Source organism: Trichosurus vulpecula, chromosome 5 (genome assembly GCF_011100635.1).
Source record: "Trichosurus vulpecula isolate mTriVul1 chromosome 5, mTriVul1.pri, whole genome shotgun sequence".
Taxonomy (NCBI): domain Eukaryota; kingdom Metazoa; phylum Chordata; class Mammalia; order Diprotodontia; family Phalangeridae; genus Trichosurus; species Trichosurus vulpecula.
In genome coordinates this window covers 103,668,658-103,688,732 of record NC_050577.1, presented here as the reverse complement: position 1 = coordinate 103,688,732, position 20,075 = coordinate 103,668,658, and the positions used below count along the sequence as shown (strand labels likewise).

General features: G+C 39.9%; 1 protein-coding gene across 1 annotated transcript; it reads left to right on the top strand.

Moving 5' to 3' along the window:
- The first annotated feature begins 3,216 nt into the window (after positions 1–3,216).
- On the top strand, positions 3,217–11,425 carry LOC118850176 (prolactin induced protein). The gene is made up of 4 exons (XM_036759388.1): positions 3,217–3,305; positions 6,010–6,115; positions 10,898–11,015; positions 11,295–11,425. Exons 1-4 carry the CDS (start codon positions 3,217–3,219, stop codon positions 11,423–11,425), a joined length of 444 nt encoding a protein of 147 aa, XP_036615283.1.
- Positions 11,426–20,075: the final 8,650 nt, after the last annotated feature.

The following is a 20,075-nucleotide window of genomic DNA, read 5'->3' as shown; positions in this document are numbered from 1 at the left end:
AATGAGAGTGTACCAAGAAAAATTTGAGTGAGATGCAATGACATCTTTTAGCTTCCTGCCCAAGAGTAAGTAAACATTTAATCAAAATATTTCATATCTCTAGTAAAGGGCTGCATCCATAATTGGTTGTGGCAGTTCTTTCTGACCTTATTTATTATAAAACTTCTGTTAGGGAGACATTGTTGAATAGTGCACAGAACACAGGACTTAGAGCCAGGAAAATTTGGGTTCAAATCCCACTCATATACTTACTAGCTACATAACCTTGGGAAAGTCACCTAACTTCACTGTGACTCAGTTTCTTCACCTACAAATTGAGAAGATTGGATTAAATGGCTTCTAAGATCTCTGCCACTCCTAAATCTATGATGTCATAATCATTTATTTCTCTTTCATCAGTAAAATCTTTTTTTTTACTTTTTTTGATGCTTTTTTGTCTTTATACCAATCATATCTCCATATTACTCCTCCTATGCCTCTACCATATATATCAATTGAAAAGTCTGTTGTAACAAAGAAACACAGTTAAGCAAAATCAACTATGATGATAGAGTATGCTACCTTTCAATCCCATGGTCCCCTATCTCTCTACCAAGAGAAGAGGGTTATGTTTCATCAGTATCTTATTGCCCCCAGAGACTGGGCATTCACCCATGGTTTTAGCATATTTTTACATCTCTCCTTATAGTTTATAGAACTGTGGAGCTGAAATTGGAAGAGAATTTGGAAATCATCTTGTTTAATGAATCCTAAGGAAACAGAAGCCCAGACAGGTAGGACCACACAGGTAGTAAGTGTGAGAGGCAGGATTTCAATTCAAGTCCTCTGACTTCAAAGCCAGTTCTCTTTTCACTATGCCATACTTCCTTTCTAGGACCATGCTTGATCATTACAATTAACCAGAATGCAGCTGCTTCTGGCTCCTGTTGAGCAGTCTTCTCCAGGCCACTCTTACTGACCCATCTGATTTCATCTCTCCCCAACTTTTTGCATACTCCATCTCTCCACATAGCTTCTTTTCTTCTCACCTATGTGGTTTATCTGTGAAAGGAAGTTCTCACCCCAGGTCAAAAAACTTGAGGAACATGGGGTAAAACGTATAGGTATAGACACTCCTATGGAACCATCTGCATGGCAACATTCATATGGGAAGAGTTGCAATAAGAATGATGTATATATTTTAATGGGCAGTGAAAAGACTGCTGGGCCCCAAGTCAGGATCTTCCTGAGTTCAAATTTGGCCTCAGACACTTACTAGCTATGTAACCCTGGGCAAGTCACTTAACTCTATTTACTTCAGTTTCCTCATCTGTGAAAGAGCTAGAGAAGGAAATGGAAAACCACTCCAGTATCTTTGCCAAATATGGTCACAAAGAATCAGACGTGACTGAAATGACTGAACGACATCACTCGACCCCACTTTTATTTTGTGTGTCATTTTTTAAAGATATATTTATTATTACAAAAAATTATTGGGCTTTGTTTTCTTACCAACTCTAAATCCTCTTTCTTTTTATTGGAGACTTTCACATTTAGGTTATAATTGTTAGGCTTTTGTTTTCCTCCATACAATTCTTTTGTATTATTTCTCCCCATCCCTCCTCTTTAAAAAATAGCACTTGATTCCTTTGATTAGCTGTATTTATTTTATTTAAGACCATTCTTCTCCCACAGGTACTTTCCATGCTAGAAAGCATGAAATCTCTGCCAGGGTCAGAGAGTAGGGAATCCCTACTGTTTTTTATAAGCCTAAGTAAATATAGTGGACTTTGGTGAGGTGCATGGGATGGAGGATGGAGGGCCACACTCCTCTCTAAAGCCCTAAACTGAGGAGCCGGAGAAACTTTCCACTGTTATGATAGGGTGCTAATTGGCAGCAGCAGGAATTCTACTTGACTTTGTTCAGGCTCTGAGGTGGGTTTTGAGCCAAGGACTCCTTGGGGTGCTGGTTAGACATGAGGCTGGGAAGATGACTCACTTCCTCTCAGATAGAGAATTTCAGAGGTGCTTTCCAGGGTATAATGAGCATGAAATTGGTTGAATGGCTCTGCAGGATCTGCACCATAAGTGGGATGTAACAGTAAATCTATTTTTAGTGATTCTATGCCTGATAAGCCTAAGCCAATGTAAGAGATGGTAGAACAATATAATACAGTGAAAAGAGTCCTGACTCTGGAGCCAAAGTGCTTGGCTTCAGATCTCACCTCTGATGCCTACTACCTGTGTGACCTTAGACTGTAGTTTCCTCATCTACAAATGGGGAGGAAGCAGGGGAAAGGGCTGGCCTCTTAAATCCTTTATGGCTCTAGATCAATAATCTGTCAATGATCATGAGAGACAAGAGAGGGGAAAGACTTGGCAGCTCATGGACCCCAACCCCAGACAGGCAGAAAGATAAGAAGTGAAATAAGGTCTTAGTTAGGTTGCCAAGGTGTGCTAACACATTAGGGCAAGAGGTGGCAGGGTCATAGAAACTTAAGGACTCTACTGTAGTATGAGTGTGCCTCTATTTGCAACAGCTAAAGGCAGCATACCTTTTTCAATTGAATTCTCCATTTATTTTCACTTTTTTGGTGACAGAAGGAAGATAGAGTGTGACCAGGAAGAAGGAAGGTGATAACATTTCTATTTTATTAAGGGCATTTGGGCAGAGCTAGCTCTCATCTGCTTTCTACTCTGTCATCTTAAAGGTAATTCTCACTTTACAGGTAAAGAAACTGAGGCCAATAGAGTTAAAGTAACAGATAGCTAGTAAGTGACAGAACCAAGATTAGTACTCAGATTTCCTAACTTGCAATCTAGTACCCAATCTGCTATCCCACATCTACTCTTGACTTTGATGTCAATGAGGAGAGAGCCCTGCTTATGTGGGCTAAGTAAGGAAACATCCTGTTCTTTTATCTTTATAGTATTTTATTTTATTCTTTAATGACTTTTAGCTTGAACACTCTCCAATGCTGCAAAATAAGGAAGAACTGCTCAACTCCTCCCCTCCAGAGCAGAGCCACTTCACCTATGCTGAATGCTGGCATTTTGGTATACAAAAACAAACTTTGTGGAGACAAGCATAGATCACCAGGAGCCAGAGTACAAGTCTGAGTATGATTGGCTAGGTGTCTGCCCAACTGTTGCCCTACCATCCTTTTCTAGATATAAATACAGGGTCCTAGGTTAGTACCCTAATTCTCTTAGATATCATCTTCTGTATCCTTCAGGATGTACTGGCTCCAGACCCTGAGTTCTAGCATCACTGTCATCTTCCTGGGACTATGCCTACAACTGACCACTGGTGAAGCTGCAGACATGTAAGCCACTTTTTCCCCAGTCACTGTCCCTTTAGTCTGCCAGAAAGGGTTCATCTTGACACCCCGGGTATCCCACTTCCCTCTCAAGATATTATTCCACCCTATGTTCCCATCCTCCAATAACAAGATGCCATACTTTCTACCTAGAAATCTCTCTTCCCCTCTGATGGGAGAAGACTTACCCCCTCCCTAACAACTCTCCCCAATACCTGCTGACAGAGCTAGATCTTTAGAAAGTGAGAATAAAATCCAGAGTTGGCCTCTGACCCTACCCTGAATCATTTTCTTTTTCTGTGCTTTGATTTTCCTCTTTGTAAATCTCTACTGGAGGGAGAAAATAGAAAAACTATGTGCTGAAGAGATGACTCTGAAACTGTGGCAAGAAAGGTTCTCAAGACACTAGTTACTATACTAGGAGATCTGACCTAATTTTTCCGATAACATACTGATATAGGTCCTAAAATTGGGAGGAAAAAATGTACTTTTGGCCAACCTGTATTCCTTTCCTGTGCACTAAGCTGAGACACCCAATGTAGATCTATGATCTGGGGCGAGTGTGTGAGGTAGGTAGAAATAAGGACAAAACAACCTTGTGCTGTACCTCCCTACCTTCATCCTAGCCTTCCTTCTGGGGAGATAGATAGCTAGACAGGCAGATAGACAGACAGACAAAGAGACAGATAGATAGATAGATAGATAGATAGACAGACAGATAGATGGATAGATAAATAGACAGATGGACATTTTTAGTAGGAGAACACTCCCTGGGACTCTGGACTCCATGAGATGGAGCTAGGGAAGAGATTCAGATAAGGGCATAGAATCCATGAGTCCTGTTCCTCAATCAAATGATTAGCCCTTGTCCAGTCTCATTCTAGGGAAAGGCAGTACGTGTAAGGACAAGCAATGTGGGACTTTTGTTGTCTTTTGTTTTTGAGTGCTTCTCAGCACTGGGACAGTCAGGTGCCTTTGACTGAATCTTCCCTTTGTAGGAAGGCTCACACACTTTTGCTAGTTGGGTCACAAGAGGTGTGAAACCCTCAAGAGGGGTAAAGCCCTCAAGAGGTGTGAAGTTCTCTGACCTTGAAGACATGTATATATATACTCTGAGGCTAGAATTTTGTTTTGGGGGCTCACTCATTGGAAGAGTGTTGGTGTGGAGACTCTGGATAGCCAATAAGGAGCCCCCCAGCTTTGAAAACCCAGATGTTGGTGCTTCTCTCTCTGGTAACTATGTATGTATAAATTTGGTCAGATAGTTAAAAGCCTGTGTGTTGATCTGTTATTTGCTCTGTTTATATTTTCTCTGTTTGTAATTTCTGTTTGTATTTGCTCTGAAGTTCAGGGTGCTAACTTTTTCCCCTGAACTAAGTGAATGATATATGTATGTTTAATTAAAGTGAGATTGTAAACCCCTTAAAGTTACTTTCCTTAGAAAAGCAGATCAAAGAACCTATGCTAGTAGCCCTCCTGTGTGCTGGTGTTACTGGCCTTTCATAGCCACAGTAGCAGCAAGTAGCATTGTTGTTACAGTGGGAAATATGGAGGTTCAGGTTCCTGGGAAGAATAGAGGCTTTGTTCTTCAAATATCTCAGAAATGAAACAAGCTCTGGTTTCTAAGAGGAAGACAAGTCATGTGAGGGGAAGAGTGGGAAGGTACTGTTTTGGAGATTAGAGGCGACACCTATGGAAGTGCAGGTGGGGACTCTTCAGAGGAGAAGGAGGAAGAGAGAAAGGAAGGATCTAAGAATAAATGTACTAATGTCCCAGACCATAAGGTGGGAGCTAAGAATACAGAACTTCCAAGTTGTGTTTTTGGCTCTGTCTTATGAAAAGCACCAAATATCCTATTTTGATGGGGATACTCTTGGTTTTAGGAAGCTGTAGTCAATGGACTAGTGCCTTAAGAATCCTAGACAGAGCAGACTCTGTCCTAGGTTCCCTTGTGAAGTGACTAGTTTTGCAAATAACCATACTTGCATTCAGCTTGAAATACATTGTTTAAAAAAAGTATTCAATTCTTTTTGAAATCTGAGACTGTGGACTCCTTTACCTGAATAAAAGCATGAGCACACACACAGACCCACACACACACACACACACACACATACACACACACACACACACACACACACACACACACACACCCTTCTTCCAGCACATTGTTTCTAAGTGGCTTTATATCAGGAAAATGGGCGCTTAAGGGAATTTCAGGGCCAAGGAGGTCTCTTGGACCCATAGATCACTGCATCTCATTGGGCCTTCCTTTCCTACTATATAAAATAAAAAGGTTTGACTAGCTAATACCCCTTCCAGATCTAAAATCTCGATTATCTCACTTGGATGTTACCAGTCTAGGTGCTTTGACTTGGGGCTATGAGGAATAAGAAGCTAATCCCTAACTTGGCCCCTTGGCAGATAGAAATATAACTACTTTAGGCTGACAGCACCTCATATCTTGTGCTCTGGGTCTCAGTTACCCTCTCCTTTCTGGGAGGGTAGTGGGGCTTAAAAATAGAAAGTCCTTGGAAATGAAACATATGGAAGAAATGGATATCTGGACTATATGATCACATTTCTCCTAAGAGCCTCATCCCTGTTCCTCTTCAGTTCACTCCTACTCTCAACCCACAACCTACTTGTTTCTTCATCTATCTCTAATGAAGAATAGGGGAATTCTTTATTTATCTCTTTTCCTCACCAGACAAAAGCTGCTTGATGTGAATGTGATCCCAATGGGGCCTGCAAAATCAGGAGAGAAAATCGAATTGGCATGTTCTGTTCAATCATATTGGACAAATTGTGCTCTGGTAAGTGAGAGATAGACTTTGATGAGAGGGGAGAGAGTAGAGGAAGTATGGATGTGAAAGAAACAAGGGAAAAGAAAGTATAAAGGCTCATTAGGGCCTTTATTAGTTGGGAAACTTTATTAATTATTAATTGGGAAACTCCTTTAATATAATTCATAATATATATAACATATATATTGTACATAATATATATAAAACAATATATAATTTACATATAATATATAATAATAGGAGAAAGAAAAGAAGGGAAGAGAATAATGAGGGGAAAGGAAACAGGGTAGTCACAAAGGACAACAGGGAGTATGGGAATTTAGTGAGCTCTTCTAGGACTCAATGCCTCCCCAGCCATTTCCATCCCCTATAGTCATTACTGAGAGTAGAGGTAGCTAGTATGTGGGATAATAAGCCTCACTGTCAATAAGAACTCTGCTAGAAAATACAGTAACTTTCTGGTGACTCTCATTCTTTTGATATAAGACTGGTCCTAAGCCTCTAATGTTTGCCCAGCACAAAGGATTTGCTTGGTCTGCATAAATCAACACTAGTACCTGTGTGAGACAATTAGCCACATTTTTAAATATATTGTCATAATTCTCAATACATGATCTCCAAACAATGTTTAACAATCATTTAGTCAGTCAACAAGCATTTATTAAGTGTCTACTATGTGCCAAACACATGCTAAGTAAATCCTGGGGATACATAGAAAGGCAAAAAAAAAACCCCAGTTCCTGCTCTCAAAGAGATCACAGTCTAATGGAGGAAATGCCATGAAAACAACCATGTACAAACAAGAAAGACAGAGGTTAAATCAGAGATAATCAACAGAGGGAAAGCACTAGCATTAAGGGAGACCAGAAAAGACTTCTTGTAGAAGGAGAGATTTCAGCTGGGTCTTGAAAGAAGTCAGGAAACCCAGGAAGAAGAGATGAAGAGGGCCGAGTATTCCAGGCATGGAATAGTCAGACCAGACTAATTTTTATTGTCCTTCTGCTTCTCTCTCTTTTCAATCACATCCTTATGAATGAGATCACTACTAACTGTTAATGTTAATTCCTCACATATTTTTGATAGTAGCCACCAAATCACAGAAAAGTATTTCTCAAAAATCCTTTGGGTGTTGCTGGCTTATGGGCATGTCTATCTTCTTTGAATCCATACTAACTCCCTGTTCAGACACTACATAACCCACTGATTAAACTGTTAGGCTGGCTGGAAGATATTAATCTGAAGTTGTCCACTGATGGGGGCTTTGAAGAACTGGAACACGTCAATGGAAAATTTCAGACCAGCACATCCTGGTCAGTCTAAAAGTTTAATCAGTCTTTCCTGGTGTTTTTATAATTGTCCAATGACAATGAGATCATCAAAATACACCACACCTCCGTGGAGGTTATGTTTCCAATGGACTTCTCCATAAGACTTTGAAAAGTGGTAAGAACCTCCAAGATACTCTGGGACTTGAGTCCATATTCTTATAGCATTTCTAGGAAGATGAAGGCTGTCTTCTTTTGTCTTCACCTACCACAATATATGATATTTATTGTGCAGTTCTATTATAGAAACCACTGGCTACCTAGCAGGTGATCTTAAAGTTGACACTGTGTACTGATCTGATTTAGACTCTTATTTAAACTCTAGTTTGTATCTTCTTAGTATTGATCTTGAGCACGTGAAGACTTCCCCCCGTGGAATGGACAGATGACAACAGTTTGTTCCAGTGGCCATGAAGGTGGCTGAAGCGGGTACTGTGGGGTGCTTAGAGCTAGGTCAAACATCAAAGATGCCAAGGCATCCTGGGCCATCACCAGTCATCTTGACTTTTGTCTTGCCACTGGATTTTGATGTCTCTGGAAGAGAGAATAAGACTTTGTGCAACTCCACCTCACTCAAATCCAATTCACAGGCAAGTCAAGACATCACCATGTGATGTCATTGGTTCTCTTTGAAAATGAAGAAGAACAATAACCTCTAATATGGTCATTATATATGGCCTGCTAGACAATTTGATGATGCCATTGATAAATAGTTTTTCAAAGAGTTTCTGAGCTCTTCTATATCAGATAGGGCAATCTTTTCTTGAAATGACCAGGCAGTGCACACAACCTGCCTCAATGATTCCTTGTCTTGACTTGCTTCACCAAAGTCCAGTGGCAAAGCAAAGGTCAGGATGACTGCCTCAATGATTCCACTGGACTTTGTTGACTGTGGAAGAGAGAGTGAGGCTGACAACTTTGTGCAACTCTGCCTTTTAATTTAAGCATGAGTCAAGACATTACCCTATGATGTCATTGGTCCTCTTTGAAAATGAAGGACAAACAAGAACAACATTCCGTACGTAGCCTGAGGAAGTATATTTTGCAAATGTCTCTCGTAAAATAACTGGAATACAATTGTCAACATATCTAGTACTGTAGCCCAGGTTCTAGCAATTTTGTGAGTCAACACCCACTCAAAACCATAGTTCATGATCCCCAACTAGCACATGTACATTTACAGGTCAGCCAGAGGACACAGTAGTTCAAACAAATGCACCAAATAAAACAGTACAGTAAATAAAAAACAGGAAAAGATCCACACACATACACAGATGATAGATAACCCTCTAAGTTACCACAAGTTTAACTAGGAGAGGGCCCAGTTGAAAAACACATGTGACCAGAGCATGGAAGGCACATATTTAGGGGCAGGCATGACCAGGTATATACATGCCAGTGGAATTCATGCCTACAATCCTGTAGGGCTTCTTATGTCCTGTGATGATGACAACGCTCCCTGTTGATTTCCAGTTAGTTAAACTCATGGTCACTGAGCTCTGGGTTTCACTTTTTCAGAACCCTCTTCTAGGCTCCCATCTGCTAAGCTGCAATGACTAGAAAGCCTCTTCATGACAATTGACTACTAACTCAATTTCATAGCCAAGGATATGAGCCACCTCACCTAGATAAGAATAGCTGACAAAAATCAGCCAGGTTACTTAAGCTACAATCAAATCTATTCTTTTAACTTCCTGTTTCCGGCACAGATTTGAAATCCGTGTTCATAGACAACTATTTGATTCAGAGTTAGAAAATTCTTTGCAATGTAATTTAATACGTAAAGGAGATCCTGTGCTCTCAAAATTTATTTCAAGAACTTTGAAGGAAAAAAACAAACAAACAAATAAATAAACAGGAATTCATTGGTCTACAAATGTATTTGAAGGGCAAAAATATATATAGGCATAGAAGAAAAGTTATTGCCCCCTATTCTCTTGCCATATTCCTGACTTGATTACATTAAGCATATCAGTAGCAACTACAACAAAACCTTAAATTTTGTACTATAGTCTGATCAGTGCAAAACTTTACTGTCTCCTATTAAAATAGTGACTACTCCAAAAGGCAAATACATAAAAATATGAAAATATGAAAAATATGTAAAAATATGAAAAAGCTAAGTAACTTCAGAAAATGTGCACTTTTTTAAACTTCAGGAACCCTCCTCAGGATAACCTGCTCTTGTATAACACACTAGTAATATAACCAACAACAGTAAACATTTACTAAGTGCCTACTATATACATGGGAGGCAGCATGAAGTAGTGGATGAGAGCTGGGAAGACCTGGGTTCAAATCCTGCCTCTAATACCTACTGACTGTAGGACCATAGATAGATCATTTCCATGCAAAAGGTAACTCTGTATAACCATGAGTTACAAAGAAGATGCTAACATATCCTGGAGAGAGGGAGTTTCTTCCTCTCAAAGTTGCTTATACCAGTGAAACCACAGGACCAGTCCTTCTCCCTACAACAATCCTGGGAGGTAGGTGCTATTACTATCCCCTTTTTACAGACAAGGAAACTGAGGCAGACAGGAGTTAAGTGACTTGTCCAGGGTCACACAGCCAGTAAATGTCTGAGGCCACATTTGAACTCAGGTCTTTCTGATTCTAGGTCCAGGAATTGTGCTAGATGTTGGGGATACAAGGACAAAAATGCAAGTCCCCAACTTCAAAGAGCTTATCTTTTATTTTGAAGGATATATGTGCAGCAAATAAATGTCCAATGAAAATAAAAAAGGTACTAAGAACTGAGAGGATCAGGGAAGGCCTCACGGAGGAGGTATAACTTGAGTTGAGCCTTAGACAAAGACAATGTTTCTGAGAGTTGGAGGGGTGGGGTGGGAAGTGCTTTTATAAATATAGGAATAGCTTGTGAGGATGTATAGTTGTAGGAGAAGAGTGCAAGATAAGAGACAGAAGTCATGGGTTCAAATCCTAAAACCCCTACTTACTATTTGAGTTACCCTTCCCCTCTTTAAGTTTCATTTTCCTCATCTAGAAAATGAGGGGATTTAATTAGATTTTGTCTCAAATCCCCACCCCACCCCAGCCCTAAATCCTAAGAATTTTTCAAGCAATCACTTTTATGCTCTGGTAAACCAGAATGTGAAGTTTTGTTTGTTTGTATGTTTTTAATAGCTCCTCAAATCATGCCATATTTGTATATCCACTAATTAGCACAATACTCAGTACATAGCAAGGACTTAATAATGCTTCTCGTTCATGCATTCATGCCCTCACTCATATATATGTGCTAAGCTAATTACTCTGGTATATGGGTCACTTTATTGATGTCCTCCCTATTCTCTAACTTAACATCATTTCCTCCACTATTTATCAGCCTGTGATATTTCTTCATTGTCTCTCTACCTTTTCCTTTCTTCTCCCCTACCTCTCACACTCCTCCCACAAAATACTAAATGCTCACCCTGTTGCACTATTTCAACCTCCATCCTAGGTAAAAGTCTACACCCTGAGTAACCCACCCATTGACTTCCCTTTGGGGAATTTCAATTACACTTACTGTGCATGTCCTGGGGAAGCTAAGACCTTCTTCTGGACCATCCAAAGCAGTAGTAAGTGAGGGGCCACCAGGGCTGGGCCAGGGTGGGATATAAAGAGGGTATCTATGGCAACAGGGCTTAATGGAAGTGGGGAGATCAAAGGCAACAGATGACCAAAAGGAAAGAGAAGTTGGTCATGGTGTGAGGTTGGCTGAGATGAAAGAAGAGAAAAGTAGTGGACTGGGCTGAATCTGAAGGATAGAAGCAGTGTTGTGGACTGAGTTGGAGGAGGCTGCCCATGCAGGCTCAGAGGTTATTGAAGGACATTGAACTACCCCTCTCTCTCTCCAGGGACTGTGAACGTAGGGTGTGGAGCTGTTTTCCTTCTGGATAATGTTTGCCCTGAGGGCCAAAATTCAATTCCTCCCCAGAACAAAAGAAGATACAGTGTTAATATGAAGACCTTGAAAATAATCAGCTGAGCTGTAAGCCTTCGGCTCTTTCTCCCCACCATTTAATCACCCTGTTTGTTCTGGCCCCAGAACTAACTCTGAGCATCTGAGACAAGTTTCAAATGTGGAATAAACATCATACTTCTCAGCCTGCCTGTGTCTCATTTAAAAAAAAAATTTTCCCAAACACCTACACCTTGCAAGGCCCCATGATGTTGTGACTTTCTAGACTATTCTTATTTCAAAGTACTTTTACACAGGAGGTCCTGTGAGTGAATGATAGTAGAGATCATTCCTACATTTGGCAAATGGAGAAATGAGGGCACAGGAGAGATTAAATTATTTACTCAAAATCACTTAGCAAACTAGTAGAACCATGATGAGAATCTTGTGTCTCAACTCTTCACTGATATTCTCTTAAACTGAATCCCTAACCACAAAAACAGACATAGGACAGAGTGGCCCCACAGTGAAACATAGATTCCTCCAGAGAACTGATGATGAAATGCATGTCATTCCTTTCTTTAGAGATGTGGGGAACTATGGGAATGGAAAGGGGGATACGTTGTTGGAGATGCTCAACATGTCAGATTGTTTAGCTTGACTGTCCTTTTTGTTACAAAGAAGAGTTCTATTGGCAAGGAGGGAAGATTGTTATGAAGTAGCAATGATTTTTTAAATTCCCCCAAAGTTTTAACAACAATAACAACATAGCTGACATGCATATAGCACCTTAAAGTTTATAAAACAGTTTACAAATATTTCATTTGATCATCACAACAATCCTGGAAGATAGGTGTTATTATTATCCTGACTTTGCAGGTGAGCAAACTAAGGGAGACAGAAGCTAAGTGATTTTCCCAGGGTCACACAGCTAGTATCAGAGGCCAGATTTGAACTCATCTTTCTGATTCTATATCCAGCTAGTGCTCTATCAACTTCATCAATAAAAATTTATAAACAACATAAGAGAAAAAATAAAGGAAGAATCTAGAACATTATTTCCCAATGTCGCATAGTCTCAGTGGGAGGAATCTTCTCTGAATTGCTCCCAGAAAGATTGTTCTCATAAGATGTTTTCCCAAAATCCATTCTACTATAGTCATCCTCCAAGGTCTACTGAAAAACTGCTGCTTTCTGCTGACTTCTAGGTGACAGAGCGGATAGAGCACTGGACCTGGAATCAAGAAGACATGAGTTCAAATCTGGCCTCAGACATTTACTAGCTGTTCAACCCTAGAAAAATCATTTAACTTCTATCTTCCTCAGGTTCCTCACCTATAAAGTAGGGATGATAATAACACTTACCTCCCAGGATTGCTGGCATGATCAAATGAAACGTTTGTAAAGCACCTTGCAAGTCTTAAAGTGCAGCATAAGGTCATATATAAAGTTGGCTGTTGTTTTTTTATTATTATTACTTTCTCCCTTTTCTTTTACACTACCCTCAGTTGGCTTCTTCTCTATCCAAATGCACACGTGCTGAAATTTTTAAAAAGCCTAAATGTTCTCCTCCTAATTCAGCCAAGAGCTACAACTTTCTTCCTAGACTTTTATCTCTAAGGATAAGGTTGCAGAACAGGGATTTTCTTTTATAGAGGCTTCTCTCTTTTGGCTTGCAGTTTAACTGCCTCTGCATAGGTCCAAGAAGGCTTGCCAAGGAGAAAGGTTTTAGCAAGAGACACTCCTTTCACTAACACTCGCTCCAAGTTGCTCCTCACACCCTTGCCCCTCTTCTACGTGAAAGCCAAGTAGCACTAACCCTCTTCCTAGAGAGGGTGATTAAAAACCTCACCCCAATCCTAAGAATGTTCTTATTCTCAATATTAAGTTTCAACATTCCTCCCAGAAAACACCACAACTTGACCCTAATTTGCTCTCCTTGGGTATGGGATGGAATTATTCTACTTTAAATAAGCATTTATTAAGCACCTACTAATGCAAGCCATTGGGCTAGATTCTGGGGAGACATAAAGGCAAAAACAAACATCCCTCTCCCTAAGGAGGTTACATTCTCCTGATGCTCACACTCCAAACCAAAAAGATCGGCATCATTGTCCATAAAGGGAGACCAGCAAGTAGGAAGGGTTATGAGCTTTCTGAGAGCCGTACAGAGCTTATTTTTGTCCCAGAGTGCCCTCCATTGTTGGGTGGAGCACATGACTTCTGAAGTCAACAAGCGATGGACAGCATTTGGCTCTTAGTATGTCAATAGGGTCTTGGTCAATGGTGACCTGGTGGTTAAAAGAAAAATGCATTTTGTTGGACTCCAATTTCTTTATCTCTCCTCCTTTCATCTTCACTGCTACTTTCTACTTTATCCTCGAACCTAAAACAAATTATTCCTCAGGTTCTCATTTCTTCAGAGGAATCTTTCACCAAGTGTAGGAAACTTTCCTTTTGATACCAAGCCATTGACACCAAGATAAACTATCAACTGATACACTCATACTTCTGGGGATACAATAGTTGTCACAAAATATTTGAAGGGTTATTATGGATGGGAGAGGTGAATAAGATATATTTTATGTGGTTCTATGCGGCAACACTATGATCAATGGGTAAAAAATTGGAAGGACATAGATTTTGCCTCAGTATGAGGAAGAACTACTTAATACTCAGAGTGGGTCAAAAAATGGAAGGAATGTTATCTCTTCAGATAGTGTTGCTGGAATTGTCCTAGCTATAGCTGGGTAAGTACTGTCAGGGATATTTTGTTTATATGTTTTTTCTATTGTTCTTATATCATAGAATCATATCTTTTGCCACCTGTTATACTTCCTCAGCTGGTAGACCAGATGAAATACTGGGACAAGAGTTAATAACAGGGAGGCTGGATTTTCTCTGTAATATTTTTAGTTGCCACTAGAGGGTGGTAAATGCACAGACATCACTAGCTCTTTTCTTCCCTCCACTATTGCAATAGGATAGGGCAGCTAGGTGGTACAGAGGATAGAGCTCCGGGCCTAGAGAACTCATCTTCCTGAGTTCAAATCTGGTCTCAGATGCATACTTGCAGTGTGGCCCTGAGCAAGTCACTTCACCCTGTTTGCCTCAGTTTTCTCATCTGTAAAATGAGCTAGAGAAGGAAATGGCAAACCACTCCAGTATCTTTGCCAAGAAAACCTCAAATGGGCGCATGAAGAGCTGGGCATGACTGAACAGTAACAAATAGCAATAACCTTCTGATTAGATGCACTCACTTCTCAGGTCTCTGCTGATGGCAATCTATCCTCCACACAGCTGCCAAAGTGATTTTCCTAAGGCTCGGGTATGACTATCTTGTATATACTCCCTCTCTAAATTTAAATGGCTCCCTATTACCTCTTGGATAAAATATAAATTCCTTTGTTTACCTTCTAAAGTTTTTCCAATTGAAGGATCTTCCTGTCTTTCTAGTGTTCTAACACAACACCCCCTCCCACACACAGGAGTCAGTACAGTCTTTTTCACTGGTGTATTGTTCCTCCCACAAGCCACTTCAGCTCATCTCCATGTCTTTGCACTGGTTCCCCCTTATACTCCCAATGTTCTCCCTCTTCATCTCTATCTCTTTGAATCCCAGGTTTTCTTTATGACTCAGCTCAAGTGCCACCCTCCTGAAGGAGTTTTTTCTTAACTCCAGCAATTGCTTGTGTCTTTCCTTCTAAGGCCACATTCCATTTCCTCCTTATTTAACTGTATGTATTTTGTGTATCTGTGGTCCCCTCCATTAGAATGTAAGCCCCTTGAAGTCAGGGACTGGTTTTGCTTTTTCTTAATCTCTCTAGTGGTTAGCACAGTACCTGGCACATAGCAGGTATGATTGTGAGTGATCTTTCAGCTGTTTCCTTTTCTCCCTTTTTTGGTTAAAAAATGAAATTAAATATCCTCTTTTAAACTTTCTTCAGTTATCTGGCATTTAATTGCTAAATATTAATGATGACTATTTAGCAGGAAACATCTAATACACTAAATGTGAGCAGCAGCCACAACAGCTGAGAATTTTACTAAAACACTATATAACACACATTAGATATATAGAGAATATATATGCATGCATACAAATGTTCATTGATGTCCTTTGGTTTTTACACCACAGTAATTTTCTTATGTATGGCCCCTCACCATCACTGAAACTTCTTCCATATCAAAGAAACGCAATTAAATAAAACTGATCAGCAGAAGTGATGGGTAAAATGACCAAATCAGAGAACATACGCAACATTCCACACTCCTCATTCCTCACCTCCTTATTGAGTTTCATCATCTCTTTTCTGGGGTTAAGATTGATCACTGAGTTAGACTAAACTCATTTCTAATTAACGTGTGTGGTTTTTTTTCCACTTACATTACTGAAATCATAGTGGGCTTTGGCCAGACCGATGTGATATCCACTGAATCCCAATTGCTATTCAAAGGACTAAATCTAAAAAATGCCCCAAGGACTGCAAACATATAAGAATTTAATTGGGTGATATGGTAGGAAAACAGGACTGAAGGGAAGGAAAGTCCAGGAAAATGCAGTCATAAAATTTATGAATAAGAAAGTACAGGACCACAGAGTACAAAGATATGTAGTCCCAGGACACATAAACCCTGCTTCGACAATTGCCTGTGGGATCCCCAATGTGATATAGCATCCAGCATTTGGGGGATAAAAGAAATTTCTTGAAAAGTATAATTGTTCCCCTGACCTGGGATTGAAGATGTTGTATCTGTGAGAAATTAAGAAGGCCTAACCCAGAACTTTCATTTTATACCCTGTATTTGCTATTGGTCTTACAGCTTTTGATAATATCACTCAAACAAACAAACAAAAACAATTAGGACTATTGTATTCTGAGTATTCATTCTATGAAGCTCCTCAGGGTGAATCCAGTAGTGTGTGCATGTGTGTATGTATATGTATGTATGTATGTGTATGTATATGAATATATGTGTGTATATATATATATGTATTTTCTCCTGGTTCTACTATGTTTGTTCTGTATCAGTTTAAATTTATTCCCACAGTTCTCTAAATTCTTCAATTTTTAATTTAATCACTCAGTCAATTCAATTCAACCAACATTTATTAAATGCCAGTTATATATAAGGCTCCATTGTCTTAAAGGAACTTACTGTAGAGTAGATTTCTGCTGTCCTTTTAAAAGTATGTGCATTGTATGTGCTCACCTGGACATAGGTGATCTAGGCACTGTTTATGTCATTCAGTAAGCATACATTAAGCATCTATTACATATCAAGCATTGTGCTGGGCTGTGAGGACATAAAGCAAAAATGAAACAGTCTTGTCCTCAAAGAATTTGCATTTTGTTGGAGGAAAACAACATGACCACATAAAATTAAATAAAACGTACAGAAAAGTGATTTCTGGGATTGTGGAGACCCTAGTAGTTGGGGGACTGGGGATAAAATCACCGTATTTCTTCATGTATAAGACGCACTCTTTTCCAAAAAAATTTGGGGTCTAAAAACTGGGTGCTTTTTCTTGCTTGTTTTTGCACTCATCGTTGTAGATTTTTTTACTTGCATTTCCCGCTTTTTCATGCTTGTTGTCTTTGCTCCCATTGTTTCGCATTTCTTACTGGTACATTAGGTTACATTTTGCCACGTTCTGCCCAGAAATAGCTCAGAAAAGATTTTCGTACAGTGCTGAATTCAAGTTAAAAGTGATCCAGTTTGCAAAAGTGAATGGAAATCATGCTGCTGAACGTAAGTTTGGTCCTCCTCCAACTGAGAAAATAATCTGAGACTGGCTACAGGAAGAAGAAACCCTCCTGAAAACGCCACAGCAGAAGAAGGCCATGAGAAGCAAGTTAGCAAAATGGCCTGATTTAGAGAGGGAACTGAAGATATGAATTGAAGAGCAAAGGGCAATTGGAATTCCTGTATCCACAAAGATGGTTCAGCATGAGGCAAGAAGAATTGCTGATGAAAAAGAAGTTACTGATTTCAAAGGAAGACACAATTGGTGCTTCAGGTTCATGAAACTCCAGACTTGCCCAAAAGATGCCTGAAAGCTATGAGCAGATGAATAAAACTTGAGTTCAATAACTTTATGTAATACATTTTTTTTTCAAATTTCGGGCCCCAAAATTAAGGTGTATCTTATACATGGGGAAATACAGTAGGCTTCCTGTGGGTTTTGACATATGAGTTGAGCTTTGGAGGAAGACTTTGCCTCAAATCTTTCTATAGCTTTTTATCGCCTATAGGATGAAGTTCACACTTCTTATATTCAGAGACTTCCAAAATATGACTGCCAAGCTCCAGTTCTCTCCCACTCCAATCCATTCTTTATTCAGCCACCAAAATAATTTTCCTAAAGTGAAGGTCCAACCATGCTGCTCCTTCACTCAATAAACTCCAGTTACCCCCAGGATTATATATAAAGTCCTGTTTGTCATTCAAAGCCCTCCATAATGTGGACCCCTTCTACCTTTCCAGTCTTCTTATGCCTTAATTCTCACCATGTACTCTTTGATTCACTGACATTGGCCTCCTTCCTGCTCCTCAAACGATGATTGCTGTCTCCCCCATTGGATTATGGGCTTTTTAAAGGCAGGGATTGTTTTCCACCTCTTTTTTTATTCTCAGTGCTTAACACAGTGCCTGGCACATAGTAGACTCTTGTCTCTCTGGACCTCCTTCACCATCACATCCCCACTTCAAGTATCTGCCCCACCCCCATCACAAGAATCTGTCACATACCACTTGAAATTCTACCATTTAGTCATTCTTTTCAGTTCATGATGAATTACTCCTGGGAGTTGTAAGGAATAGGAAAAGGAGAAAGGGAATGAATATTTATATATAGTACCTGCTATGTATCAGGCACTTTACTAACATTATTTCATTTGATCTTCACAACAACCCTTCAAGGTAGGTGCTACAATTTTTCCCATTTTGCACTTACAGTAACTGAGGCAAACAGAGTTTAAGTGACTTGCCTGGGATCACAAGTTAGTAAATTTCTGAGGCTGGATTTGAATTCAGGTCTTTCTGACTTCAGGCCCAATGCTCTAATCACTGTACCACCTTGCTGCCTAACAATAGATACATAAGAAAATAAACTGATTAAATTAATCCCTCACATGGATGAAGAAGGAGAATATTGATGTCAGGGAAGAAACAAAAGCATGGAGCATGTGTCACCATTCAGTAACTCTAGATAATGAAGGAGGAAGCAGGCCTGAATGGGCAGCTACAACGTGGACCTTTGGATGGCCAAAGGGCAGTATGAGGTCCCTAAACATGTTGGGAGATGGGGACGGAGGGAATCATGATCCAAACCTGGTCATTTATGTCTTGATCCATATCTTTCATTGATTTTCTAATGAGGGAGAAGAGTAAGCTAATTTCTCTATTTTTAGAAATTAAAATTTTCCTGTCCCATCACCATATTTCCCATGTTCAGATGATGTGCAAGGGACAACAATCTCTTTCCTTTTTACCACATCTTCACCCAGTCCCTATCCAATTTCTGAACCAACTTGAGAGTTATCTCTCATTTCTTTTCCTAGGCTCTGTGAGCTGGCTTCATACAGAAACCTAAAGATACATCCCAGGGTCACATCAAAAAAAAAAAGACTCATGCCGTTGTTATTTGAATTGTGTCCAACTCTCCCTGACTCCATTTGGGGTTTTCTTAGCAAAGATGCTGGAATGGTTTGTCATTTCCTTCTTCAGCTCATTTTACAGATGAGGAAACTGAGGCAAACAGAGTTGTGACTTGCCCAGGGTCACACAACTAATAAGTGTCTGAGGTTGGATTTGAATTCAGGTCCTCCTGACTCCAGAGAGAGGACTCCATCTACTGTGCCACCTAGCTGCTCCAAAAGAAAAGACTATGGTCTTCCAAGAGATAGTAGACTCTGGGTTGCTTTCATGGTATCTATTACATGCATAGCCAAACAGGAACTACTACTGAAAATGAATGACAGGAAAGGGAATTAAGTTAGAAGCTTGTGGTCAGTTTGAGAGAGGAAATCAAATCAGATGTTTGAGACCTCCATTTTTCGGTTGTTGTTACTTTACTGATGTCCTTGAGCAACTAGGTGATGCAGGGGATAGAGCTCTGGGCCTGGAGTCAGGAAGGCTCCTCTTGCTAAGTTCAAATCTGGTCTCAGACACTTACTAGCTGTGTGACCCTGGGCAAGTCATTAACTCTGCCTCAGTTCCTTATCTGTAAAATGACCTAGAGAAGGAAAAGGCAAACCATTCCAGTATCTTTGCCAAGAAAACCCCAAATGGAGTCACAAAGAATCAGACATGACTGAACAACAATTTATGACCTTTGTTTTTTATGCCACAGTTTGCTCCTAGTACCACCAAAACACACACACACACACACACACACACACACACACACACACACACCTCTCCCTTGTTTCAATGAAAAACACAATTTTAAAAAAATGAAACTAAGAACTTATCTGGCAGAATATGTAAAATCAGCACCCATCATCCCTCAAATGAGAAAAGCATGGTTCAAAATTTGTCCTTTTGAAATAGAATAATCAATGCCTTTCATCTGAGTTCACCTGTGTTTTAGTGTTGTTTTCCTCTACGTTATTATCATCACCGTACATGTTGTTTTGCTGGCTTTTCCATCACTCTACATCAGTTCGTGCAAGTTGTCACCCACTTATCAAGAATTTCCCCAAGCCTAGTATAGGATTTGAGATTAGGAAGG

Bases quoted from the DNA above. Each gene is read 5' to 3' on its own strand.
- LOC118850176 (XM_036759388.1), top strand. From the start codon at position 3,217: ATGTACTGGCTCCAGACCCTGAGTTCTAGCATCACTGTCATCTTCCTG. The intron at 3,306-6,009 runs GTAAGCCACTTT...TTTCCTCACCAG, and splicing joins ACTGGTGAAGCTGCAGACAT to ACAAAAGCTGCTTGATGTGA. The intron at 6,116-10,897 runs GTAAGTGAGAGA...CCTCCATCCTAG, and splicing joins ATTGGACAAATTGTGCTCTG to GTAAAAGTCTACACCCTGAG.